This window comes from Acinonyx jubatus, chromosome A2, assembly GCF_027475565.1.
Source record: "Acinonyx jubatus isolate Ajub_Pintada_27869175 chromosome A2, VMU_Ajub_asm_v1.0, whole genome shotgun sequence".
Lineage (NCBI taxonomy): Eukaryota > Metazoa > Chordata > Mammalia > Carnivora > Felidae > Acinonyx > Acinonyx jubatus.
In genome coordinates this window covers 155,110,496-155,138,149 of record NC_069383.1, presented here as the reverse complement: position 1 = coordinate 155,138,149, position 27,654 = coordinate 155,110,496, and the positions used below count along the sequence as shown (strand labels likewise).

The 27,654-nt window shown below is 38.9% G+C and overlaps 3 protein-coding genes across 3 annotated transcripts; 1 reads left to right on the top strand and 2 right to left on the bottom strand.

Moving 5' to 3' along the window:
• The first annotated feature begins 1,671 nt into the window (after window positions 1-1,671).
• Window positions 1,672-2,657, top strand: LOC106986377 (olfactory receptor-like protein OLF4). The gene has a single exon (XM_027050326.2). The coding sequence runs from the start codon at window positions 1,683-1,685 to the stop codon at window positions 2,655-2,657; it is 975 nt and encodes a 324-aa protein (XP_026906127.2). The 5' UTR covers window positions 1,672-1,682.
• Window positions 2,658-8,782: 6,125 nt separating this feature from the next.
• On the bottom strand, window positions 8,783-11,687 carry LOC106986338 (olfactory receptor 7A17-like). Its single transcript, XM_027050204.2, has 3 exons — window positions 11,184-11,687; window positions 10,683-10,898; window positions 8,783-8,934 (listed from the first exon to the last, which is right to left on the bottom strand). The coding sequence occupies exons 1-3, from the start codon at window positions 11,635-11,637 to the stop codon at window positions 8,783-8,785; spliced, it is 822 nt and encodes a 273-aa protein (XP_026906005.2). The 5' UTR covers window positions 11,638-11,687.
• Window positions 11,688-20,078: 8,391 nt separating this feature from the next.
• LOC106986347 (olfactory receptor-like protein OLF4) lies at window positions 20,079-21,333 on the bottom strand. The gene has a single exon (XM_015084518.3). The coding sequence runs from the start codon at window positions 21,015-21,017 to the stop codon at window positions 20,085-20,087; it is 933 nt and encodes a 310-aa protein (XP_014940004.3). The 5' UTR covers window positions 21,018-21,333; the 3' UTR covers window positions 20,079-20,084.
• Between the last annotated feature and the right edge of the window lie 6,321 nt (window positions 21,334-27,654).

Here is a 27,654-nt window from a genome sequence, read left to right as displayed (position 1 = left end):
GTAGACCACTTTCTCACACCATTCACAAAAATAAACTCAAAACGGATGAAGGACCTGAATGTGAGACAGGAACCATCAAAACCCTAGAGGAGAAAGCAGGAAAAGACCTCTCTGACCTCAGCCGTAGCAATTTCTTACTTGACACATCTCCAAAGGCAAGGGAATTAAAAGCAAAAATGAACTACTGGGACCTTGTGAAGATTAAAAGCTTCTGCACAGCAAAGGAAACAACCAACAAAACTAAAAGGCAACCAACGGAATGGGAAAAGATATTTGCAAATGACATATCGGACAAAGGGCTAGTATCCAAAATCTATAAAGAGCTCACCAAATTCCACACCCGAAAAACAAATAACCCAGTGAAGAAATGGGCAGAAAACATGAATAGACACTTCTCTAAAGAAGACATCCAGATGGCCAACAGGCACATGAAAAGATGCTCAACGTCACTCCTCATCAGGGAAATACAAATCAAAACCACATTCAGATATCACCTCACGCCAGTCAGAGTGGCCAAAATGAACAAATCAGGAGACCATAGATGCTGGAGAGGATGTGGAGAAACGGGAACCCTCTTGCACTGTTGGTGGGAATGCAAACTGGTGCAGCCACTCTGGAAAACAGTGTGGAGGTTCCTTGAAAAATTAAAAATAGATCTGCCCTATGACCCAGCAATAGCACTGCTAGGAATTTACCCAAGGGATACAGGAGTGCTGATGCATAGGGGCACTTGTACCCCAATGTTTATAGCAACACTCTCAGCAATAGCCAAATGATGGAAAGAGCCTAAATGTCCATCAACTGATGAATGGATAAAGAAATTGTGGTTTATATACACAATGGAGTACTACGTGGCAATGAGAAAGAATGAAATCTGACCCTTTGTAGCAACGTGGAAGGAACCGGAGAGTGTGATGCTAAGTGAAATAAGTCATACAGAGAAAGACAGATACCATACGTTTTCACTCTTATGTGGATGCTGAGAAACTTAACAGAAGACTATGGGGGAGGGGAAGGGAAAAAAAAGTTACAGAGAGGGAGGGAGACAAACCATCAGAGACTCTTAAAAACTGAGAATAAACTGAGTGTTGATGGGGGATGGGAGGGAGGGGAGGGTGGGTGATGGGTGTTGAGGAGGGCACCTGTTGGGATGAGCACGGGGTGTTGTTGTCACATAAATGGAATTATTTTATTTTGTTTTCAGATTGTTTACTCTTCGTATATAAAAATGCAGTTGAGTTCCTGAGTGTTGGCTTTGTATCCAGTTACTTGGCTGAATTGATTTATTAGTGGTATTAGTCCTTTTGTGGCATCTTTAGGATTTTCTACATATAAGATCACATCATCCACATACATAAATTTCTTTCTTTCTTTCCAGTTTGGATACCTTTTCTTTCTTTTTCTTTCTTTAACTGCTCTGGCCAGAACTTGCAATGTTATGTTGAGTAGAAGATGTGAAAGTGGGCACCCTTTCCTTATTCCTGATCATACAGAAAAATGCACACTGTATCACCCTTGAGTATCATGCTTGGTGTGGGTTTTTCACTAATGGCTTGATGTTGAGATAAGTTCCTTCTATTCCCACATTTTAGTGTTTTTATCATGTTCCATACAGAAATATAAAAAATTAATTTCTTGAGTGCAGAATATAAACAATAATGTACCAGCCAGGTTAGTAATGCATGATTGTGTCATGTTCTTCTTATTTTGATAGTCACATCAACCATACGGAACTAGGCAACGATACACGAAGTTCAGAATTTCTTCTTCTGGGACTTTCAGAGGAACCAGAATTGCAACCCTTCCTCTTCGGGCTGTTCCTGTCCATGTACTTGGTCACCATACTTGGGAATCTGCTCATCATCCTGGCTGTAAACTCTGACTCCCACCTCCACACGCCCATGTACTTCTTCCTCGCCAACCTGTCCTTTGTAGACATCTGTGTCACTTCCACCACAGTCCCCAAGATGCTGGCGAATATACAAACACAGAGAAAGGTCATAACTTATGAAAGCTGTATCACGCAGATATACTTTTTCATACTCTTTGTAGTTTTGGACAATTTCCTCCTGACTGTGATGGCATATGACCGCTTTGTAGCCATCTGTCACCCACTGTGCTACACAGTTATCATGAACCCTAAGTTCTGTGGGCTGCTGGTTCTGGTGTCCTGGATCGTGAGTGTCCTGAATTCCTTGTTACAAACCTTAATGGTGTTGCAGCTGTCCTTCTGTACAGGCATGGAAATCCCCCACTTTTTCTGTGAACTCAGTCAGATGATCCAACTTGCTTGTTCTGACACCTTTCTTAATTACATGGTAACGTGTTTTACAACTGTGCTGTTGGGCGGTGCTCCCCTGGCTGGGGTCCTTTACTCTTATTCTAAGATAGTTTCCTCCATATGTGGGATCTCATCAGCTCAGGGCAAGTATAAAGCATTTTCCACCTGTGCATCTCACCTCTCGGTTGTCTCCTTATTTTATTGTACCAGCCTAGGTGTGTACTTTAGCTCTGCTGCTACCCAGAGCTCCCACTCAAGTGCCACAGCCTCGGTGATGTACACGGTGGTCACGCCCATGCTGAACCCCTTCATCTACAGCCTGAGGAACAGAGACATAAAGGAGGCTCTAAATGTATTTTTCAGAGGGAAGCCATAAAAAGGCCATTTCTTAAGAAGTACCAGTCATTGCAGGCTTAATGCTTAATAGCCTGAATTTGTGATTTTTTAACCAGATCATGAAAGAAGAACTTAATGCCTCTATTTATAGCCTAGAGTTTCAGTTTTTCTAAAGTTCAACTGCTTTATTGAATTTAAATAAGTCCCTGTGGTTAACTCACTGCTCCTGATACCCAATAGTTTTTCCTTTTTTTCTCCCTAGTTTCCATAGTTAGTCCCAACCTTGAATCAGAACAATTGGGAAATTCCCATTTGCCTCATATAGTGATGAACGGTCCTAGTTTTATGGAATAAACTACATTTGGCAACTGAGGCCATGTATATAATTTTATTGTAGAGGAAATTGTGAGATCACAGGGTTTTTTTTTTCACTCTGTGTCTGCCATTCCTTTATAGATTCTACCTTAAATGCTCTTCCTGATAATGTGGACATTAACATACTAGTTTGTTTTGTCACTAGTCGTGGGGTTTTAGGATCCTCGTTAGGATCCTGTTCTCTTATCAGCTCAGCATCCACAGTATCCCTGGCACAGAATAGTAAGGCAAAAATTCCTTATGAAAAACATGCTCTGCTCCAAGTGTAAAGTACAGAAAGACAAATTTGCATAAACCAAGTGACTAATACGGGGTTACTATCCGAGAAGACCTGGAAAAATGATGACATAAAATTTTCAATCACGCCATATATTATTGCAGAAAATATGTTTTTGATGATGTATATCTACTTATTGAGGTGTGAGATATTTGGTGTCCATGTTTAAAGGGTTTTATTAATTGGAGTGAAGAATTTAGTGGCAGATTTTATACTATTTCATTGGATGATACTGCTGTTTCTATTTGAAAATTTCTAGTGCTGCCTACAAATACTATGATTTCCATTGCCCTAAACTTAATATCTCCCCCTTTAAAAATGATGTCCTAAAAATGATAGAGTGAGTGAACAATATGTGTATGCACTCTCTCATTACGTTCTTTCACTTTTTTATGCTCTGAAATCTCTTCAATCCTCATGATCAAAGGATGACTCAAACAAGAGCTTGAATTCATGCCCAGTGATGTTCTGGGAATGGAGACTTGTGCCTGAGAGTCCTACAAGTTATCCGTGCAAAAACATACAGGTCTTTCCAATCTCTACCTGGAAGAGAAACTCAGTGATAGTACCTTTTTAATACAGTTACCTAAAATTAATGTGACTAACCAGGTCATTATGAATGCTCCCTTCAAATATCAGAACAAATGCCAAAAAAGAAGCAGCAGTAGGTTATTCTTAATATTCTCAGTACTATTTACATTGATTATTGTGTCAGTAAGCTATATGCTTACTGCATGACAAGCCATGCCAAAAGTAAATGTTTTAAGCTAATGCTTTAAACATTTTTTTAAATATGAAATTTATTGTCAAATTGGTTTCCATACAACACCCAGGGCTCATCCCAACAGGTGCCCTCCTCAATGCCCATCACCCACACTCCCCTCCCTCCCACCCCCCATCAACCCTCAGTTTGTTCTCAGTTTTCAAGAGTCTCTCATGTTTTGGCTCCCTCCCTCTCTAACCTTTTGTTTGTTTTTCCTTCCCCCTCCCCCACGGTCTTCTGTTAAGTTTCTCAGGATCCACATAAGAGTGAAAACATATGGTACCTGTCTTTCTCTGAATGACTTATTTCACTTAGCATCACACTCTCTAGTTCCATCCACGTTGCTGCAAAAGGCCATATTTCATTCTTTCTCACTGCCAAGTAGGATTCCATTGTGTATATAAACCACAATTTCTTTATCCATTCATCAGTTGATGGACATTTAGGCTCTTTCCATCATTTGGCTATTGTTGAAAATGCTGCTGTAAACATTGGAGTACAAGTGCCCCTATGCATCAGCACTCCTGTATCCCTTGGGTAAATTCCTAGCAGTGCTACTGCTGGGTCATAGGGTAGGTCTATTTTTAATTTTTTGAGGAACCTCCACACTGTTTTCCAGAGCAGCTGCACCAATTTGCATTCCCACCGGCAGTGCAAGAGGGTTCCCGTTTCTCCACATCCTCACCAGCATCTATAGTCTCCTGGTTTGTTCATTTTAGGCACTCTGACTGGCATGAGATGGTATCTCAGTGTGGTTTTAGTTTGTATTTCCCTGAGGAGGAGTGGCGTTGAGCATCTTTTCATGTGCCTGTTGGCCATCCGGATGTCTTCTTTAGAGAAGTGTCTATTCATGTTTTGTGACCATTTATCCACTGGGTTATTTGTTTTTTGGGTGTCGAGTTTGGTGAGCTCTTTTGGATACTAGCCCTTTGTCCGATATGTCATTTGCAAATATCTTTTCCCATTCCGTTGGTTACCTTTTAGTTTTGTTGACTGTTTCCTTTGCAGTGCGGAAGGTTTTTATCTTTTTATCTTTTATCTTTTTTAGCTTTTTAAATATATGTTTTAGTTAGTTAATATGTAGTGAAGTAGAATTCAGTGATTCATCACTTACATACAACACCCAGTGCTCACCACAACAAGTTCCCTCTTTAGTACCCATTACCCATCTAGCCCATCTCTCACCCACCTCCCTCTGTCAACCCATAGTTTGTTCTCTATCATTAAGAGCCTCTTCTGGTTTGTTTGCCTCTCTTCCCTCTCCCTTATGTTCATGTGTTTTGTTTCTTAAATTCCACACAGGAGTGAAATCATATGATCTTACTCTTGTCCTTACTGACTTATTTCAGTCAGCATAATACATTCTAGCTCCATCCATCACATGGGGATGTGTATTGGGGAAGTCTTTTGGTCTCTGTTGGTCTCCTCATGAGGTGGTGGTCAGCTGTGGGTCAGCTGGAGGAGCTCTGTTAATCTTGGCTGTGTTCTCACATATGGGGGCTTGCTGGTGATAGGCTGGTCTAGGCTGGCTTTCATTAGAGCAACAGGGCTCTGCTCCACGTGATTTCTCTTCTTACAGCAGGCTAGCTTGGACTTGTTTCCATGGCAGAGACAGGGTTCCAAGAGCACAGCAGAAACACACCAAGGACCCTTCAGACACACTGTCATTTTCACCATACACTCTTAGCCAAGGCAAATAAAATACTAAATTCAGTCCAGATTCGAAAGTGGAGAAATCGACCCCACCTCTCAATGGGAGGAGCTTCGCAGTCACATTGCAAAGTACACGGATACAGAGATAAGTGGTGAATTGGGTCCACCTCTGCAAAAGGTCTACCATAAGTGTACTTTTCAATTCAATAAAGTTTATTGGTGTGGGGCAGAAAATCAACACACAAAACAATATAGTGCAGTACAATATAGTGATTCAACCATTCAACACATTACTCATTGCTCATCACTGTGAGTGTGCTCTTAAGGATTGAGTCTATAGGATTTTCTTTACTTTTTTTCAATGTTTATTGATTTTTGAGAGACAGAGAGAGACAGATCATGAATGGGGGCGGGGCAGAGAAAGAGGAAGACACAGAGTCCAAAGCAGTCTCCAGGGTCTGAGCTGTCAGCATAGAGCCCGATGCAGTACTCAAACTCATGAACCCTGAGATCATGACTTGAGCCAAAGTCGGACTCTTAACCAACTGAACCACCCAGGTGCCCTGACTTTACAGGGTTTTCTATATTCAGTTCGTATCATCTGTGAATAAAGACAATTTTACTTCTTTCTTTCTGATTTGTAATCCAGTGAAGAAATGGGTGGAAGACATGAATAGACACTTTTCCAAAGAAGACATCTGGGTGCTTTTTACTTTCTCAATCTTTCCTGATTGTTCTAGCTAGGACATGAAGGATTATGTTGAATAGGAGCAGTGAGAGTGGAACCCCTTGTGTTGCTGCTGATCTCAGAAGAGACATTTTCTAATCTTTCACCACTGAGTACAAAGTTATTGTGGGTTTGTCATATACAGCCTTTTGCTTTTCTTGTTGAGGTATGTTCTCTTATACCCAGTTTGTCAAAGATTTTTAAAAAAATCATTAAAGGATGCTATATTTTGTCAGATGCCTTTTCTGCATGTATTGAGATGATCATATGATTGTTATATTTCACCCTATGAATGGGGTGTATCATATTTAGTGATTTGTTTGTGCTCAACAATCCCTGTATCCCAGGGATAAATCCCACTTGATCATGGTGTAAAATCCTTTCAATGTGTTGTTTGATTCATTTTGCTAGTATTTTTCAAAAATTTTGTGTCTGTGTTCATCAGGGACATTGGTCTATAGTTTTATTTTTTTGTACTGGCCTTTTCTGACTTTGGTATTAAGGCAAATCTGGCCTTGGAAAATGAGGTTGAAACGTGTCTTCCTCTCTAGTTTCTGGAAGGGTTTGAGAAGAATTTGTCATTAATTCTTCTTTACATGAGTGGTAGAATTCACCTATGAAGGTCTCTGCTCATGGGCTTTTGTTGCTGGGAGATTTTTGATTACTAATTTAATACCCTTACTCATTATTGGTCTGTTCATATTTCCTATATCTTCCTGATTTTGTCTTGGTAAATTGTATGTTTCTAGGGATTTATCCATTTTTTTTCTAGGTTGTCCAAATTGTTGGAATGAGATCATTCATAGTAGTCTCCTATTATTCTTTGCATTTCTATGATATTGGTTGTAAGGTATAATATTTTGCTGCTGATTATATTTATTTAAGCCTTCTCCTCCTTTTTTTTTGTCTACCTAAGGGCTTGTCAATTTTGCTTCACTTTAAAAAATTGGCTCTTCACTTTGTTAATCTTTTCTATTGGTTTTCTGGTCTATATATCATTTATGTATTCTCTGATATTTATTTCTTTTCCTCTGTTGATTTGGACTTAGTTGGTGCTTCTTTTTCCAGGCCTTTGAATCAAAGTTTAGGTTATTTACTTAAGGTCTTTTTATTTGTCTTAATGTAGGCATTTATTGCTATAAACTTCTCTATTGGAGCTGCTTTTGTAACATACCATAAATTGTGATATGCGGTGATTCCATTTTCATTTGATTCATGATTTTTAAATTTCAGTTTTCATTTCTTCTTTCACCCATCAGCCACTCACAAGTGCATGGTTTAAATCCCACAAACTTGTGACCATCTCAGGTATCTGTACTTTTACATTAACTACAGCATTATTCAGGATAGCCACGATTTGGAAACAGCCCAGCATCCATCAACAGATGAATTAATAATGATGGCATATCTATCAGTGGAGTTCAGCAATAATAAATGAAGACATTTTTTCCTTGCTCAACCATGAATGGACCCCAAGGGCATTATGCTAAGTGACATAGTCAGACAGAGAAAGACAAATACTGTATGATCTCACTTACATGTGATATATAAAAATCTGAACCATAGAAACAGAGAGTAGGTTGATGTTTGATAGTGGCTTGGGTTTGGGGAAATGAGAAGATGTTAGTGAAAGTCTATAAACCTTCAGTTATAAGATGAATAAGTTCTGGGGACTTAATGTACAACATGGCTATTATGATTAACTCTATTGTGTTGTATACTTGAATGTTGCTAATAGAGTATATAGTAAATGTTCTTACAACAAAAAGAAGTGGTAACTATGTGAAGTGATGGATGTATTCACTGACCTATTATGGTGATCATTTCACAACATATATGTACATGACATCACCAAGTTGTATGCTTAAATTTCCGCAATTTTATATGTCAATTAAATTTCAATAAGGCTGGAAAAATGAAGAAAAACATTCCTATGTCTCTGTCTTCCACTGCATTTCAAATGTCACCTCATCCTAGCGGAATTATACCCATAAAAAAGATACCAGAGTGGAAACTATTATGAGTATTTCAATGGTGAGGTCTATCAATAGGAAAACAGTATCTACAGAAGGATTCTGTGAAGATAGTATCAGTGATAGAACACTTGTTAGCTCCATTACTCAATGAAATAGATACAAGGTCCCTGGTATCTCTGAGCCATCTGGAAAGTAAACCTTTTATTTATTTGATCTTTCCTTATATTGGGAAAGGTGATGTATAGGCAAGAGGCATGCAGGAAATATTTACAACCTGACCCTCTGAAGTAGAATTTCCATAACTGCTCATTAGACGCCTAATTCATTCTCACTGTCTTCTCTTAGATCATTCCACTGCTGAATGTGGATTGGAAATAAACCTTTTGAATTGAAATTAACAGCAGTGGTAGACTGTTTGCAGAGATGGCCCCAAGTCCTGGTCTTTCTCTGTAATCATATCTTTGGCAATGTGCGCAGTACCTTCCATCAGGAGGTGGAGACTATTCTTCCATCTTTGATTCTGGATGGAGTAGAACTTTTTATTTACTGTGGCCAACAGAATATGATAGAAGTGGCAGTGGACCTTAGAGGCCCTGTGAATTTCTGCTGCTCTCTCTTGAAATACTGCTCTGAAAAGAGAATAAAACCAGATGGGCTGCCAGAAGAAGTGAAGACATGTGGAGCACAGCCCAGTTGTCCAAGCCAAGGCCACTCTGATCAGCCACAGCCAGCTAGCCAAGACCCAAACCCTGGCAAGATCAGCAGAACCTTCCCAGGTGACACAGAATCTGATTCAAGATTCTTGAGGACATCAACAGAGATTAGAACAACTCATCACCATACAATTCTACTTGATACTAAAGATATTCTACCAAGCCATTTGTTTTCAGGATGGTTTGCCATTCAGCAACATTCATGATCATTTTGTTATTCAAATTTATTTTGGATGACTATTAAAAAAATCCTCTCCATTGAAGATTCTATTCAGGTAAACAGTAGAGGTTGGAAGGACATGCATTTTTGTGGAGAAAAAATGGTGACCTGGAATCACATAAGTGGGCAGGAATTCAAGCTCTCTTCTGTCTTGCAGAGACATCTTAATTTTAGCCCAAATGCGATTCATTTTTGGCATTGACCTCCAGACCTGGAAGAGTAGAAATTTTTTTCTTTTAAACCCTTAGTGTGGTAACTGGATATAGCAGCAATAGTAAATAACAAAGACACTTATCCAATAAATGTTTTAAATGATTTTTGGGAGAGTAAGAGAGAGAGAGAGAGAGAGAGAGAGAGAGAGAATATGCAAGTGGGGGAGGGGCATAGAGAGAGGGAGAAACAGAATCCAAAGCAGGCTCCAGACTCTGAACTATCAACAGAGAGCCCAACGCAGGGCTCAAGCTCACATACTACAAGATCATTACCTAAGTTGAAGTTGGACACTTGGACTGACTGAGCCACCCAGGTGCCCCAATTTTTTTAATAAAAGGAATTTAAGCCTCTCAACTCATTCACTTAGCTTTCTTGGATAAAGGCGTTTTGTGTTGAAACCCTACTTAAGTAGAAGAAACAAAATAAGGTCAGTTTGGGGGATATTCACCCTACTTCCTGGTTCAGAGAATGTCTCCTTGCATAAATGTAAATATGGTTCTGTCTTTGAGGCCTCTGGGCATTAAGATAGGAAAAGCCATATATCATTAACTTATGGCTACCTGTTCTATTATAATTTATTTTGCCTAAATTTCTACATTCCTTGAATTCCATGTTAATGAAAACCTCCATTCTCTTCCTTTCTTTACCCTCCAAGTTTCTTTCAAGCTTGCTTTCAACACAGCAGATAGGTTACAATGATTTCTAATGACTCTCTTATACTCTTATATCAATAAGAGTCATGGCCAAGAGTAGACTTTCATAGGAGTAGTATAACTCATGACTGGGTTTTTTTTTTTTTTGGTCAAACCAAAGAAAAAATACTCACTATGATACAGTTGATTTGAGAAGAAATTATTCATAACAGATCCATGTAGTCCTTTGAAATGAGTGAGAATTCCAAATATTTCACATCAAAGGTGAGGAATCATATTGGGAGAGTAGGAAAATGACAAAGGGAAAATCTTTTAGATATAAGAGATATCAAAAAACTTAACATAGGGAGTTACATAAATTGTACACAGATGTTGAAATAAAAAAAAAAAAAGAAATTCCAGGGAAAAAAATAGAAGAGGCATGTTCCACTCCCACAATCTGATCAAAGAATCTCAACATTTGGGTCAGACTTTGGACCCTGCAATCATGGGTACTTTTCAGCACAAGACAATTGGCCCTTTTATAGCTGCCATACCAGAGAATCTCATCAGAGGAACTAATGTCTTTGTTCCTCAGGCTATAGATGAAGGGGTTCAGCATGGGTGTGACCACCGTGTACATCACTGAGGCTGTTGCACTTGAGTGGGAGCTCCGGATAGCAGCAGAGCTAAGGTACACTCCTAGGCTTGTACAGTAAAATAAAGAGACCACTGAAAGGTGAGACACACAGGTGGAAAATGCTTTATACTTGCCCTGAGCTGATGAAATCCCACGTATGAAGGAAATTATCTTATAGTAAGAGTAAAGGATCCCAAAAAAGGGACCACCAGCCAGTAGCATATCTCCAAAATACACCACCATGTTATTGAGAAAGGTGTCAGGACAGGCAAATTGGATCATCGGATTGAGCTCACAGAAAAAGTGGGGGATTTCCCAGACTGTACAGAAGGACAGCTGCAACACCATTAAGCTTTCTAACAAGGAATGCAGAGCACTCAGGATCCAGGACACCAGGACCAGGAGTCCACAGAGCCAGGAGTTCGTAATGACCATGTACTGTAGCGGGTGGCAGATGGCCACAAACCTGTCGTAGGCCATCACATTCAGGAGAAGGTCATCCATCCCTGCAAAGGTTATGAAAAAGTTCATTTGTGTGATACAGTCCTCATAGGTTATGACTTTGGTCTGGGTCTGGATGTTCCAGAGCATCTTCGGGACGGTGGTGGAGGTGAAGCAAATGTCTACAAAGGACAGGTTGGCCAGGAAGAAGTACATGGGGGTGTGGAGGTGGGCGTCAGAGCTAATGGCCAGGAGGATGAGCAGGTTGCCAAACACAGTGATCAGATACATGGAGAGGAAAAGCTCAAATACGAGGGGCTGCAGTTCTGTTTCTTCTGAAAATCCCATAAGAAGAAATTCTGAAATTCCTATATCATTTCCTGGGTCCATGTGGTGGAGGTGACTACCAATAAAGGGGAAAATAACATGACTAATTTTCACATCAACATACATGGCTCACATTGTTGAAATGCTACAATTTACATTTTCCAGTCAAGAAAGTTATTTCAATATTTTGTGAATGGATGGGTGCTCTAGATGGGATCCCCATTTCCTCTCTTATCAGGAATTTTCATCCTAACATCAGATGTTCCCCAAAAGGCTGGGTATTGTGCAGTTTTAATAAGAAATTGTCTCATGCATTTGAGGAATATATAGACCATCAACCATGTTTTCAGCATTTCCAAGTCATAAAGTAGACGGTGCTGAAAAGCAAAGGTACCTACTAATCATTGCTGGTGATAGGATATACACGTATATAAAAATTAAATAATCCTGAGATGTGGACTGAGGCTATGAAGAAAATGAAGGCAAGTCAAAAGAAAGAGTGGATGGGCTGTTATGTTGGGTGTTCAGTCAAGATTGACTAATAAGGTGACATTTGAACAGAGACCTCAAGGAAGAGAGAGTGCAAGACAGAAGGTCTTCCTGGCAGGAGGAAGGATAGTGCAAAGGTCCTGCGGAAACACTTTTTTTCAGAAAATCAAGGCTCAGAAGGAAGCCAGTGTAACGGGGGTGGGGGGGGAGTTGAAAAGAGGGAGAGTGATGAGAGGTACTGGCAGTGAATTTTGTGGATCCATGTGGCCTCGCAGCTGCTTAAAATTCAAGACACAGGGAGCTCCTTGTCCACACTATGTACCTCTTGCACGTTGTTAATCTGGTTGTAATAGCATCCTGTCAACTGAACATCCCTTGTCAGTATCATCTGTTGATTGAGTCTGACCTGTGTATTATAGGGTCAACCTGGAATAGAGGTGCCTATAAACCCCTGCTCTGAGACCTGCTGTCACTGCATGCGCGCGCGCGCACACACACACACACACACACACACACACACACACACACTGCACCGTATCCTCCTGGTATGTATTACTTGTATGTCTTCACCCCCCCCCCCCACCTGCCCCAACACACTTTTTAGGATATGAATGCATACACATCATATTACCTTTCCCAGAAGGAAAGTAGAAATAGTACCAGAAAGTCCTATTCATTGCTTCCTAAGGACAAATAATCCTGGGGCTCCATTTTGGAATGGTCTTCTGGCCTGTATGCAAAGAAAAATTTAAAAATTGTGTTCAACGAACAGAGACAGAGACAGAGACAGAAAGAGAGGGAGAGAATGATGTTGGTGGCCTCCAATCCTAATTATATTGTATTTACACCCAGCAAAAATAATTAAAGGGCAAAAATAAATTTCTCTAAAGGAAAAAAGTAGCGACATCTTTATGACGTGAACATCACAGATCGAACATCGCAAGAGAATAAACCAACACGTCTCATAATCTGGGCATTTTTATTGGCAGAGAGCAGACTTGATTTTCCTGTGTTTATTCCATATTCATTTGATTAATCAGTTTTTATATGGCCAAATAGAGGATGAGGTAAGCCTCTTTGCCACTTGTCTTATGTGGCATTTTTTTGGTGTGTATTTGATGTTCTTATGCTTTGAATTTTAGTCACTTTCTTGACAAGTCTGACGAGCACAACTAGTCATGGTTCTGTTCCTTGTCCAACAGGTAACGTGCTCTCCAGACCCTATGAAATCCTAAACACCCCCTGACAATCTATCCCCTAACTCTGAATAAGCTTCATGTAACTTATCCAAGTACATTATTTTGTACTCACATTTATTTTTACTGCACTCCTGTGTGTCATTGTGACATGATTACCAAAGGAGCAGGAACGTCTGCTCATCTTCCCTTTACAAAAGTATGTGGATGTATATGCACTTATATAGAAAAGGATTCATGAAAAGGAGACATTATGAAATACAAACAACGACAGACAGAATAAAACCAGGTTAAAGAGCAGTTTCAGTACAACCATGTTACACAAAACTGAATGAAGTTTTGAGCAGTAACTGAAACATGATCTACAGAACCAGTAAGTCAACAAATCAACAGAGAAAAATAATAAAATTCCCCAAGACCTGGATAAAAAAAGAGGATAGCATATAAAGCTCTTAAAAATTTCTGGCACCATAACAGATGCTCTTTCAGTATTAATTGAATGAGTCAGGAATTAGGTCTCATTATATATGGACATTTAATACTTGACAAAGCTGCATTTAAGTGTCGTCAGAAAAGACTGGATTGTTGAGTGAAAGCTGGCACAAAGGCTTTCTACGTGTGTAGAAAGTGTAAGAGTAACCATTCCATTTTAGATGCACATCTAGAAAATTACATATAAAATCTACTGGTGGGAAAATCATCATTTGTAAGGCAAGAAAAAAAAACTCAGAAGGTAGAAGATACATACATTTCACTAAATGAATTTTAAAACTATTTTATGGGCCAAAAGACCTAACTAAAAGTCAATAGAGAAGCTGTGATTTACAACAATTATTTCAAATGCTCATAATTATAGATAAATAGGCATATAATATGTGGACATATAATAATAATAGGCAAATTAAATCAAATATGTGAATCTTTAATTGAGCTCACTAATAGTTTTAAGAATCAACAAGTAATCTCTTTCACACTGATCATCTTGTGAAAATACTCAAAGGGCTGTCCCACTGATTGTGATCAGAATTTTTAAACAAGTAACAAAAAGGCACTTTTTTTTAAATTTTATTTTTTAAATTTACACCCAAGTTAGTTAGCATGTAGTGCAACAATGATTTCAGGAGTAGATTCCTTGATGCCCTTTACCCACTGAGCCCATCCGCCCTCCCACAACCCCTCCAGTAACCCTCTGTTTGTTGTCCATATTTAATAGTCTCTTATGTTTTGTTCCCCCTCCTTGTTTTTATATTATTTTTGCTTCCTTTCCCTCGTGTTCATCGGTTCTGTGTCTTAAAGCCCTCATATCAGTGAAGTCATATGATATTTGTCTTTGTCTGACTAATTTCGCTTAGCATAATACCCTCTAGTTCCATCCACCTAGTTGCAAATGGCAAGATTGCGTTCTTTTTGATTGCCAAGAAATACTCCATTGTATATATACACCACATTTTCTTTATCCATTCATCCATCAATGGACATTTGGGCTCTTTCCATACTTTGGCTATTGTTGATAGTGCTGCTATAAACATAAACATGGGGGTGCATGTATACCTTCAAAAGAGCACACCTGTATCCCGTGGATAAATGCCTAGTTGTGAAATTTCTGGGTCTAGTGTAGTTCTATTTTTAGTTTTTTGAGGAACCTCCATACTGTTTTCCAGAGTGGCTGCACCAGCTTGCATTCCCACCAACAATGCAAAAGAGATCCTCTTTCTCTGCATCCTCGCCAACATCTGGTGTTGCCTGAGTTGTTAATGTTAGCCATTCTGAAAGGTGTGAGGTGGTATCTCATTGTGGTTTTGATTTGTATTTCCTTTATGATGAGTGATGTCGAGCATCTTTTCATATGCTGGTAGCCATCTGGATGTCTTCCTTGGAGAAGTGTCTATTCATGTCTTTTGCCCATTTCTTCACTGGATTATTTGTTTTTTGGGTGTTGAGTTTGATAAATTCTTTATAGATTTTTGGATACTAACCGTTTATCTGATATGTCATTTGCAAATATCTTCTCCCATTCTGTTGGTTGTCTTTTAGTTTTGCTGATTTTTTCCTTTGCTGTGCAGAAACTTTTTATTTTATTTTATTTTTTATTTTTTAAAATGTACATCCAAATTAGTTAGCATATATTGAAACAATGATTTCAGGAGTAGATTCCTTAATGCCCCTTACCCATTTAGCCCATCCCCCCTCCCAAAACCCCTCCAGTGACCCTCAGTTTGTTCTCCATATTTATGAGTCTCTTCTGTTTTGTCCCCTCCCTGTTTTTATATTATTTTTGTTCCCAGAAGATTTTTATATTGATGAGGTCCCAATAGTTCATTTTTGCTTTTGTTTCCCTTGCCTCCAGAGACGTGTTGAGTAAGAAGTTCCTGCGGCCAAGGTCAAGGAGGTTTTTGCCTGCTTTCTCCTTGAGGATTTTGATGGCTTCCTGTCTTACATTGAGGTCTTTCATCCATTTTGAGTTTATTTTTGTGTCTGGTGTAAGAAAGTGGTCCATTTTTCTGCAAGTTGCTGTCCAGTTTTCCCAGCACCACTTGCTGAAGAGACTGTCTTTATTCCATTGGATATTCTTTCCTGCTTTGTCAAGGCCATAGGTTGCTGGGTCCACTTCTGGGTTCTCTACTCTGTTCCATTGACTTGAGTGTCTGTTCTTGTGCCAGTACCATACTGTCTTGATGATTACAGCTTTGTAGTATAGCTTGAAGTCTGGGATTGTGATGCCTCCTGCTCTGGTTTTCTTTTTCAAGATTGCTTTGGCTACTTGGGGTCTTTTCTGGTTCCATACAAATTTTAGGATTGTTTGTTGTATCTCTGTGAAGAATGCTGGTGTTACTTTGATAGGGAATGCATTGGATGTGTAGAAGCCTTTGTGTAATATTGACATTTTAACAATATTTGTTCTTCCTATCCAGGAGCGTGGAATCTTTTTCCATTTTTTTGTGTCATCTTCAATTTCTTTCATGCGCTTTCTATAGTTTTCAGTGTATAGATTTTTCACCTCTTTGGTTAGAATTATTCTTAGGTATTTTATAGGTTTTGGTGCAATTGTAAATGGGATCGATTCCTTGATTTCCCTTTCTATTGCTTCATTGTTAGTGTATAGGAATGCAATTGATTTCTGTGCATTGGTTTTATATCCTGCAGCTTTGCCAAATTCATGAATCAGTTCTCACAGTTTTTGGTGGAATCTTTTGTGTTTTCCATATAAAGTATCATGTCATCTGTGAAGAGTGAAAGTTTGATCCCCTCTTGGCTGATTTGGATGCCTTTTATTTCTTTGTGTTGTCTGATGGCTGAGGCTAGGACTTCCAACACTATTTTGAATAACAATGATGAGAGTGGACATCCCTGTCTTGTCCCTGACCTTAGGGGGAAAGCTCTCAGTTTTTCCCCATTGATGATGATATTAGCATTGGGTCTTTCATATATGGCTTTTATGATCTTGAGATATGATCCTTCTGTTCCTACTTTCCTGAGGGTTTTTATCAAGAAATGATGCTGTATTTTATCAAATGCTTTCTCTGCATCTATTGAGATGATCATATGGTTCTTGTCCTGCCTTTTTTTTGATGTGATGAATCACATTGGTTGTTTTGTGGCTATTGAATCAGCCCTGCATCCCAGGTATAAATCCCACTTGTTCATGGTGAATAATTTTTTTATGTATTGTTGGATCCAGTTGGCCAATAACTTGTTGAGGATTTTTGCATTGATATTCATCAAAAAAGGAGCCAGCATTACATTAGTGGATTAGAGACAAGTCCATGAGGAATTGTTAGGAAAGAAGGAAAAGGGACACAAGGTAGAAGAAAAGCCTGCACTGAAATATAAAGAGCATTCATGATGTGCATAGGATCTTACTGAAACATTTGTATGAAAGTGTATGAATAGGAATTCATGAATAAAATGGAAGAGAAATTTTATAAGACTTCTGGAACAAAGAAAATCAGTGAGAATAACATTTGGTTAAGTCTACTGTTTCTAAACAACTATATTGAATGAAAACAACAAAATTGAATGAATATGTGCTACTAACTTACATAAAGACCTACAAGAACAATAACCTAAAGAAACCAACATTGGTCACTAATTCAAGGGCAGATTGCCAAAGACTTGGAAATGAAAAGGTATATCAGAAGGGCATTTACAACGTGGGGAAGAAGCAGTAAGTAAGTTGTGATTTCATCTTACACACAGATACACAGATTCATATAGACTTCTAGAATGGAAAGGTGATCTTTAGTCAAATGATGAAGAAAAATATCTTCCAGATGATGGCCAAAGGTGATGCAACTTTCAGAAATAGATCTACTCCCCAAATGCCAAGAAGACCAATAAGGAATAACAAAGATATGAAAACAAGTCAGAAACATGCCTAAAGGGTAATTTATTATGGCTAAGAATGAAGCACTTTATTTCTTGTGTATAGCAAGGACTGACACAAGAAGAATATTGAAGTGCCTGCTCAACCCTGTCAGTAAGAAAATGAAAAATAGGAGTGCCTAGGTGGCTTGGTAGCTAAGCATTTGACTCTTGATTTCGGCTCGGGTCATGATCTCACGGTTCATGAGTTTAAGACCTGCATCAGGCTCCATGCTGAATGTTGAGCCTGTTTGAGATTCTCTCTCTCTCTCTCTCTCTCTCTCTTTCTTTCTCTTTCTCTCTCTCTTCCTTTGCAGCTCTTCCCCACTCATGTGCTATCTCTAAAATAAAATAAAATAAAATAAAGTAAGATAAGATAAAATAAAAGTTTCTTTAAAAAAAAAAAGAAACACAATGTAGAGACTGATAAGTAGCACAGAATTGAATAGATCAGAACAACTCCCACCAGACAATCCCATTCGATTACAAAGACATTATATTAAAACAGGTGTTTTCAGAAGGGTTTGTTACACAGTCCTAGGGAACAGATATAATTATAACAGCAACCAGAACCCAGAGGAATTATAATAATATGCTTCTTCCCATTTTAGGTATTTGTGCTGATATTTGGGGACAGAAGTCACGGTTACTCTGTTATTAAAATTTATTTTAGATAGGCTGTGTTATAAAGAGACTTTGTTAGGGTTCCAACCAGGTAATCAAGAGAAGTTGGAAGGACAAGGCTCTTGGCACCAAAGTTGTGACCTGAATCATATGACTGGACAGGAATTCAATGTCTAAAGAGTCATCCTTTGATCATGAGGATATATATGTATGATATATAAAAGATGATATTGATATTGTTCAATCATTGCCCATAGCATGGTTATGATCTTTCATTTAGAGCAGTGGAATGAGTCCTATCTGTATGCAGCAGAAAGAGTTAAGATGATTCAGTAAAATCACCATAAACATGTTTTTGGAAAACATGGAAAAAATACAACTCTAGTACATGGACACCAAACTAACTCCATACTTCAGTGAGTAGATGGACAGCACAAAATGAAATATTTTGCTCAGTAATACCCAGTATAATTTCAATTTTTCTTCATCATAGTTAAGATCTTCCTCGACTCAAAGGCCATATGAAGTTAATCTATTTATTCAAATATGTGTTTCTGTTGTAAACGCCATTTGGAGACATGTATTTGGTGATCATTTTGCCAATCACTGTTGTAAGCACTGTGGATACAGCTGCATAGGAGAACATGATCATCATAAGGAGAATGGAATGCAATGGCTTACCTATAAGATGAACTATATTAGTCTACATTGTCAGAACGAGAAGTCAAGGCAGTGAAGTACAAAGTATTGATATACACAAGTGAAAAACTGTGGTTTCATACTTTCCTGTATTATGAAATTATATGAATGGTCTTGCTTATCAAAAGTAGTTTTTTTCTTTTTTTTAAATGTAATTTATTGACAGATCGGTTTCCAAACAACACCCAGTGCTCATTGCAACAAGTGCCTTCCTCAATGCCCATCACGCACTTTCCCCTCTCCCCCACCCCACTTCAACCCTCACTTTGTTCTCATTATCCAAGAGTCTCTTATGGTTTGCCTCCCTCCCTCTCTGTAATTTTTTTTTCCCTCCACCTCCTCCATGGTCTTCTGTTAAGTTTATCAAGATCCACCTATGAGTGAAACATATGGTATCTGTCTTTGTCTACCCGATTTATTTCACTTAGCATAATACCTTCCAGTTCCATCCATGTTGCTGCAAATGGCCAGATTTCATTCTTTCTCATTGCCAAGTAGTATTCCATTGTATATATAAGTCACATCTTCTTTATCCATTTGTCAGTTGATGGACATTTAGGCTCTTTCCATCATTTGGCTATTGTTGAAAGTGCTGCTATAAACATTGGGGTACAAGTGCCCCTATGCATCAGCACTCCTATATCCTTGGGTAAATTCCTAGCAGTGCTATTGCTAGGTCATAGGGTAGTTCTATTTTTAATTTTTTGAGGAACCTCCACACTGTTTTCCTTTTTCTATATGAATAATATAACTCATGGCTATCCTTTTAGTAAAACAGGAGAAAAATTACTTGGAATGATATATGTTGTTTAAGTAGAAATTATTTTTAAGAAATTCATGTTACCCCAGGGGACAAGTGGGAATTTCCAAATATTTTTTTATCAAAACTGAAACAAATCTTTGAAAAAGTAGGAAATGGACAAAGGGGAAACTGTCTATATATCAGACAGAGCAGAGGCTTAATAAGTGAGTTACTTAAAAAAATATGGAGAAGTTGAAGTCAAGCAGATGAAATTCTGGGAAATAAATAGAAAAAGCAGATTCTTTTTCCAGAGTCTGATCAAAGAACGGCAGATTCTAGCTCTGAGGCTTTGAGCCCTGCAATCATGGGCATGTCTTCAGTCCCCAGACAATTGGTCCTTATGTCACTGGAACCCCAACGATTCTTTTCAGAGCCCTCTTTATGTCTCTGTTCCTCAGGCTGTAGATGAAGGGGTTCAGCATGGGCGAGACCACTGTGTACATCACCGAGGCTGTGGCACTTGAGTGGGAGCTCTGGGTAGCAGCAGAGCTGAGGTACACTCCTAGGCCTGTACAGTAAAATAAGGAGACAACTGACAGGTGAGATGCACAGGTGGAAAATGCTCTGTACTTGCCTTGAGCTGATGAGATCCCACATATGGAGGAGACTATCTTAGAATAAGAGTAAAGGACCCCAGCCAGGGGAGCACCACCCAGCAGCACAGTTGCAAAATACATCATCATGTCATTAAGAAAGGTGTCAGAACAGGCAAGTTGGATCATCTGATTGAGTTCACAGAAAAAGTGGGGGATTTCCATGTCTGTACAGAAGGACAGCTGCAACACCATTAAGGTTTGTAACAAGGAATTTGTAACACTGATGATCCAGGACACCAGAACAAGCAATCCACAGAGCTGGGGGTTCATGATGACAGTGTAGTGCAGGGGGTGACAGATGGCCACAAACCGGTCATAGGCCATTGCAGATAGGAGAAAGTCATCCAGCTCTGCACAGAGTAAGAAAAAATACATCTGGCTAATGCAGCCTGCATAGTTAATGACCTTGCTCTGAGTCTGGGCGTTCAGAAGCATCTTCGGGACAGTGGTGGAGGTGAAGCAGATGTCTACAAAGGACAGGTTGGCCAGGAAGAAGTACATGGGGGTGTGGAGGTGGGAGTCAGAGCTGATGGCCAGGAGGATGAGCAGGTTCCCAAACACAGTAATCAGGTACATGGAGAGGAAAAGCCCAAATATGAGGGGCCGTAATGCTGGTTCCTCTGAAAATCCCAGAAGAAGAAACTTTGAAATGTGTGTATCATTGCCTAGTTCCATCTGGTGGAGTTGACTACTTAGGAAAGAAAAAAAATAACATGATTAATTTTCAAGCAAATGGCTTTATTTATACATTTTCTTTTTTTCTTTTATTTATGTTCCAGGTAGTTGATATACAGTGTAAAACTAGTTTCAGGTGTAGAATACAGTGATTCAACAGTTGCACACTTGACCAGTGCTCTTTAGGACCAGTGCACTACTAAATCCCCATCAGCTATTTCCCCCAAATCCCATCTCCCTCCCCATTGGCAAGTTTGTTCTCTACAGTTAAGAGTATATTTTTTGGTTTACCTCTCTCTTTTTTCCCTTTGTCCATTTGTTTTCTTTTTTAAATCCACAGGTGAGTGAAATAATATGGTATTTGTCTTACTCTGACTTATTTTGCTTAGCATAATAAACTCTAGCTCCATCCACATTGTTGTAAATGGCAAGATTTCATTCTTTTTGATGGCTGAGTAAGATTCCATTGTATATATTAATATATGTGTGTATATATATATGCACACAGCACACATGTGGACACATACATGTCCATGTATGTATAGATAGTTGGGCCATTTCCATAGTTTGGCTGGTGTAGATATTGCTGCTATAAACATCTGGGTGCATGTATCCCTTTAGGTTAGTATTTTTGTGTTCTTTAGGTAAATACCTAGTAGTGCAACTGCTGGATCATAGGATAGTTTTGTTTTTAATGTTTTGAGCAATCTTCATACTGTTTTCTAGAGCGGATGCACGATTTGCCTTCCCACCAACAGAGAGAGAGGGTTCCCCTTTCTCCACGTCCTCTCCAACATCTTTTGTTTCCTGTGTTCTTGATTGTAGCCATTCTGACAGGGCTAAGGTAATATCTCATTGTAATTTTGATTTGTATTTCCCAGACAATGGGTGATGTTGAACATCTTTTCATGTGTCTGTTAGCCATTTGGATGTCTTCTTTGGAAAAAAATATTTATTCATATTTAATGCCCATTTTTTAACTAGATTATTTGTGTTTTGGGTGTTGAATTTGATAAGTTCTTTATAGATTTTGGATGTTAACCCTTTATTAGATAAGCCTTTTGCAAATATCTCCTCCCATTCCATAATTGCAGTACATAGTATTTTCCCAAAGCATATAAAAATACTAATTCAAAGAGATACCCACACCCTGATGCTTATAGCAGCATTATCAACAATAGCCAAGTTATGGAAAGAGCCCAAATGTCCGTAGACTGATGAATGGACAAGGAAGGTGTGGTATATGTTATGTGTGTATACACACACACACACACACACACACACTGAAATATTACACAGACACAAAAAGAATGAAATCTTGCCATTTGCAACAATGTAGATGGATCTAGAGAGTATTATGGTAAGCAAAATAAGTCAGTCAGAGAAAGACAAATGCTGTATGATTTTACTCATATGTGGAATTTAAGAAACAAACCAAATGAACATGGGGGGGGGGAGAGGCAAACCAAGAAACAGACTTGTAAATCTAGAGAACAAAATGAGGGTTGCTACAGGGGGATGGTGGAGGGGGTGGGTTAAATATGGGTTGAGGATTAAGGAGGACACTTTGGATGAGCACTGAGTATTGTATATAAGTGTTGAATCACTAAATTCTATTCTTGAAACTAATATTACACCATATGTTAACTAGCTGGAATTTAAATAAAAACTTGCAGGAAAAAAGTCCCTACAATGCAATTATGGAGAAAGAATATATATATAAAAAATAAAAAATCATATACCATGTCAGATGGTGACAGGTGCTATGCAAAAAAAAAAAGTAGGTATAGAAAGGAATGGATGGGGAGGGCTCTATTTTTTAATAGGTGTTCAGGAAGGCCTGCAAAGAAGGTGACACTTTAACAGAGGCTTCCAGAAAGATTTAGCAGGAGGCAGGAGGAATTGGGGGAAGCACATGCCCTGCAGGAAAAACAGAGCCAAGGCCCTGGAGAAGGCGTTTAGTCCAGATATTCAAATCTCACAATGAAGTCAGCATGGGGAGGGAATGCATAGGAATGAGAGGTGTTGGCAGAGAATACTGAGGGGCAAGGTGGCTCTCCTGCCACTGTTGAAACTTGAAAAGACAGGCAGTCCTTCCTTCCCAAGATGTTCTTGGCATTTTTAAAATTTTGTTCCAAAGTATTCTGTGAATTGAGATAGATCCCTTCCTTATTTCCATCCGTTGGTTAACATCCTAGCATTTAAAGGTCACATATTGGAGTATATGAACTCAGGTACCATTGCCCTGAGGACTGCTTGTGCCCCACAACACACACGTGCACACACACGCACATGCACACTCACACGTGCACACATACACGCACACACAGAGTGCACTGTGGCCTCCTGGCGCTGCGTTACTATCATGCTTTTCTCACATGCAACCACCATAATTTTGAAAGAAACGATACAAGGCAAGCTGCCAACATCAGATTACCTTTACCCTAAAGAATGTGTAAATAGTACTTAAATTCTAGTTAGAAAGCCATGGACATGTAAATATGGGGCTCCATTTTAATTAGATCATCTTGTGTCCTGTATTTAAATAAACAAAAGAAATCAGTTCCAAGAACACAGAGAGGAAAGAAATGGACACAGGGGAAAGAAGATCTAAGAAACTCAGGTTGTCCCTGAGAGACTCTGATGAGAAAGCTTCCCTGGTTCTGGCAGCATTCCAGCCCCAGTTACATACCTTCATGCCCAGAATAATTAACAAAACCAGAACAAAACAGTATATCTAACCCAGAGAGGAGTGGCGTTATTTATGATGTTAAGACATTTTAATGATTGAATATCCCTCTAGAAAAATGTGCAAAGGGAAGAAACCTACGTAAGACAACAGAAATTACACAGTGTACAACAACAGAAGGGATTTTTCAAGATGCAGAACAAGAGTTTTCTGAACGATTTTAAATGCAAAACTTTTGGAATCAGAAAACCAGCTTTTGAATGTCAGATCTACCCCATATAAGCTGTTTGAACTTGAGAAAGACAATGAATCTATTCCAAATGTGAATATCCTTACTCAGATAGAGGGGATAAGCAGTGTCCATCCTCCTAGGGTGGTAGACGGCGTTAGTGTATGTAAAAGGCTTACAATGGTTCCTTCTCGTTAGCAAGTGGATGGTTATCACTGGTGAAGAGATTGGCTGAGTTTTTTCTTCTATGTTGAACAAATATCTTCCTAGTTTCTATACAACTTGGTAATGAAGTATTACGCAGTAAAGCTAGTTGGCATACCCTCTTTTGCATATGGAATACAAATTTTATGTGAATACTCCATGTGAAAGGTGATGCTGAGAAATGTGTCTCAAGAAGTGCTGTTGCAAGGAAACAGCTACCTCCATGGCTCTGGGTCTTTCTACAAATACAGAACATGCTCAAAAACACCACATCTTGAAAAGCTCACGGCACATGCCTCCAAGCTTGATTCTCTGTTTTCCTACTCCCCTTAGCTGCAAAACTCCTAGGTAAGTTCTAATTTCACTGTGACCAATTTGTGTCCTCCCCCCCCACCATTCCTTCGTCATTCTCATCCAACTGGACTTCCATTCCCACTGCTCATTGTCAACAATGATCCCTGTATTGCTGAGTCCAGTGGAGCTTCTCTTTTGAACATATTACGTAAATTAATTATAAATGAGTCTACCTCGTCTCAGGTGACCTCAGGTAAAATCTCTCAGATTCCATTCTCTCAGAATCTTTCCCAAAATAACCACTGAGCTCTGAGACTCACATGGATGGGGTCTATAAGAAGAACGTCTCTGTGTGGAGGTCCGACTTCGTCCCTGGATGGTTGATCATGGAGACCAAAGCTCTGTTCCCAGACAGGACAGCAGGATGGAGTGAAGCATTGGTCTCCCTGCACAGACCTGGATCCCAAGAGCAACAACCATGCCTTGCCATATACAAGGTTTCGGATGATGACATTCTGCAGTGGAGGAGATATTTATAGCTCCCTATGTCTGCTCATTAGACACTGTTTCCATTGTTACTCCCACATTGGAGCACATCATTTCCCCGTGAGCCACTGGAGCAGTGGGAAAGGAAAAGTTTCCTGCTGATACTCTGTCGCTGGGATATCAGATTGGAAGTCAGGTGAATCCAGTTTTGTATTACTCACGCTCATGAACTTGCCTGCTTATCAGAGGTCTAACCAGCTTGCACTTTACCTTCACCTTGAGCTGATTTTGAATTCATTGAGTTGAGGGTTTACCATTTATAACTCTGGGTGATTTTCATAAATGAGCCATGAGATCCTCTTTATGTGTGGTTTTGAAATAAAAGTCTAAGGACTTACCCTAGAGTCTGAAAACAAGTCTGTATTTGATTCTTTAATCTGAGGACCCCTGAGTTGGCCTCAAATACACCCATGAAAAAGACTTTTAGTAGGCAGAATAATGCCCCCCAAATATTTCCACATCTTAATCTCCAGACTTTTCAAATATATCTCGTGTCATGGCAAGTGAGAATTAGGGTGACAAATGGTGTTAACATTGCTGGTCAGCTGACCTGAAGATAAATTTGTTCTGATGATCCAGGTGGGCTCAATAGATCACAAGGTGCCTCCAGATATGGAAGACAGAGGCAGAAGAGTAGGAATCACAGAGAAATTTGAGATGCTATGTTGCTGGCTTTGAAGATAAAGGGAGGGACCATGAGTCAGGGAATACAGCCGGCTTTAGCTCCCCAGGACCTCCCCCAGACAGAGAGATTTTAGCCCAGGGAGACCCACTTCAGACTTCTGACTTCCAGAACTATCAGAACATAAATGTATTTGTTCTAAGCCAGCGGCATGGAATTTGTCACAACCACAATAAATATCTATTCCGGATAGTTATCCAGTAACACTCTGTTTAGAGAAATGAAATTCAGCCTTGGATCATGTTTATATTCTTTCAAATAAGTCTATTTGGTGTTGAAATACCACTTTATGTAAAACACAAAATCTGAAGTCACTTTGGAGTCTCTCAACCCCAACAGCTGGTACAAAAAAACCCCCTAAGCCATGAGCTGTACTGTCTTGCAGGCACTGAAGTAGACAAACTAAAACATTAAGGCCACTTGTTCTACCTTAAATCTTTATGTTCAAATTTTTACCTACTTTTATTTTCATGTTAATCCAAATGTTCTTTTCATTTTTGTCCTCTCCCACTTTCTCTCAAGTTTATTTTGACATGAAAGCTTTCCTAATAATGAATCTGTGTATGCACACATGAATGTCCATGTTTACTTGAAAGAAAAATGTATAAATGCACACACACACACACACACACACACACACCATATCTACCCCTCACCATTGAACATTTTCTTTGGAATCCACATAATGTTACCACACAGTTGTTTCTTTCCCACAATATCCCTCTGAAATTAGTTTTATTATCCCACATTATCTGCAGAAATAAGAAAACTGAACCTCAAGGGGATTAAATTTTAATAAGTTACAGAACGAAGCAATTAAAGCTTATTGTGCACTTTCTGGAATTACATACAAATGAATGTTCAGAAGGTGCTCCTAAATATTTATGATTCCCTTAATAGAACAAACCGTTTAATTTACTAAAATATTTTATTGAAGTATCATTGACACACAAAATCATCAATTTCAGGTATACAACATACTGATTCGACAGACTCTTTATGTTATGCTGTGCTCACAAGTGTCAAACTATAAACTTTAAATGTACACAGATGATTATATATAATTAAGCTACAATGATAGAGTTAAAAGGAAAAAAGTCTAGTGGAGCGTGGCTGAGGGGAAGACCGAGAACATTGGTAGCTGATTCACATCGAAGAAGGATGAAGGATCTCTCTTCTAAATAGAAAGAGGCTAACTGTCTATATGGATATAGGACCAATGAAATGAAGTTAAGGGCGCTCACGTTTGATATGCCTCTAAGTCACTATCCCATACTGATTTTATATTCAAAGTACTCTTTCCTGAAGAATAAACAAAGCCAATGAGAGTAGAAGAAAGGAAATAACACAGAGCTGAAATAAATGACACAGAGATTTAAAAAATGAATGGAACGAAATCAATGAAAGCAACAGCTGGTTCTTTGAAAAGATAAACAAAATTAACAAACCCTTAGCCACATTCATCAAGAAAAAAAAGGGCAAGGACCCAAAGAAGTAAAATCATAAATGAGAGAGAAATAACAACTGACACCATATAAATACAAAGAATTGTAAGAGAATGTTATTAAAATATATATGCCAACAAAGAGGATGACCCAGATGAAAGGATAAAGTCCTAGAAAAATACAAACTTCCAAAACAGAACTGGGAAGAAATACAGGATCTGAACAGATTAATTGTCAGTAACAAAGTTGAATTGGTAAACAAAAAGTTACTTAAAACTAAAAGTTCAGGACCAGATGGAATCACAGGTGAATTCTACAAGACATTTATTTTTTTTATGTTTATTTATTTTTGAGAGAGAGAGAGGGAGAGAGAGAGAGAGAGAGAGAATGGGGGAGGACAGAGAGCAAGAGAGAGACACAGAATCTTTTTTTAATATGAAATTTATTGTCAAATTGGTTTCCGTACAATACCCAGTGCTCATCCCAACAGGTGCCCTCTTCAATGCCCACCCCACCCCCCATCAACCCTCAGTTTATTCTCAGTTTTT

What these genes read in the sequence shown, in the direction of transcription:
- LOC106986377 (XM_027050326.2), top strand. Translation starts at nt 1,683, where the DNA reads ATGATTGTGTCATGTTCTTCTTATTTTGATAGTCACATCAACCATACG.
- LOC106986338 (XM_027050204.2), bottom strand. Translation starts at nt 11,637, where the DNA reads ATGGACCCAGGAAATGATATAGGAATTTCAGAATTTCTTCTTATGGGA. An exon ending in CCTGGTGTCCTGGATCCTGA is followed by an intron (nt 10,899 to 11,183) that starts GTGCTCTGCATT and finishes CTCACCTTTCAG; the next exon opens with TGGTCTCTTTATTTTACTGT. An exon ending in CAATTGTCTTGTGCTGAAAA is followed by an intron (nt 8,935 to 10,682) that starts GTACCCATGATT and finishes TGTTGGCCACAG; the next exon opens with TAAATAAAAAGTTCTACTCC.
- LOC106986347 (XM_015084518.3), bottom strand. Translation starts at nt 21,017, where the DNA reads ATGGAACTAGGCAATGATACACACATTTCAAAGTTTCTTCTTCTGGGA.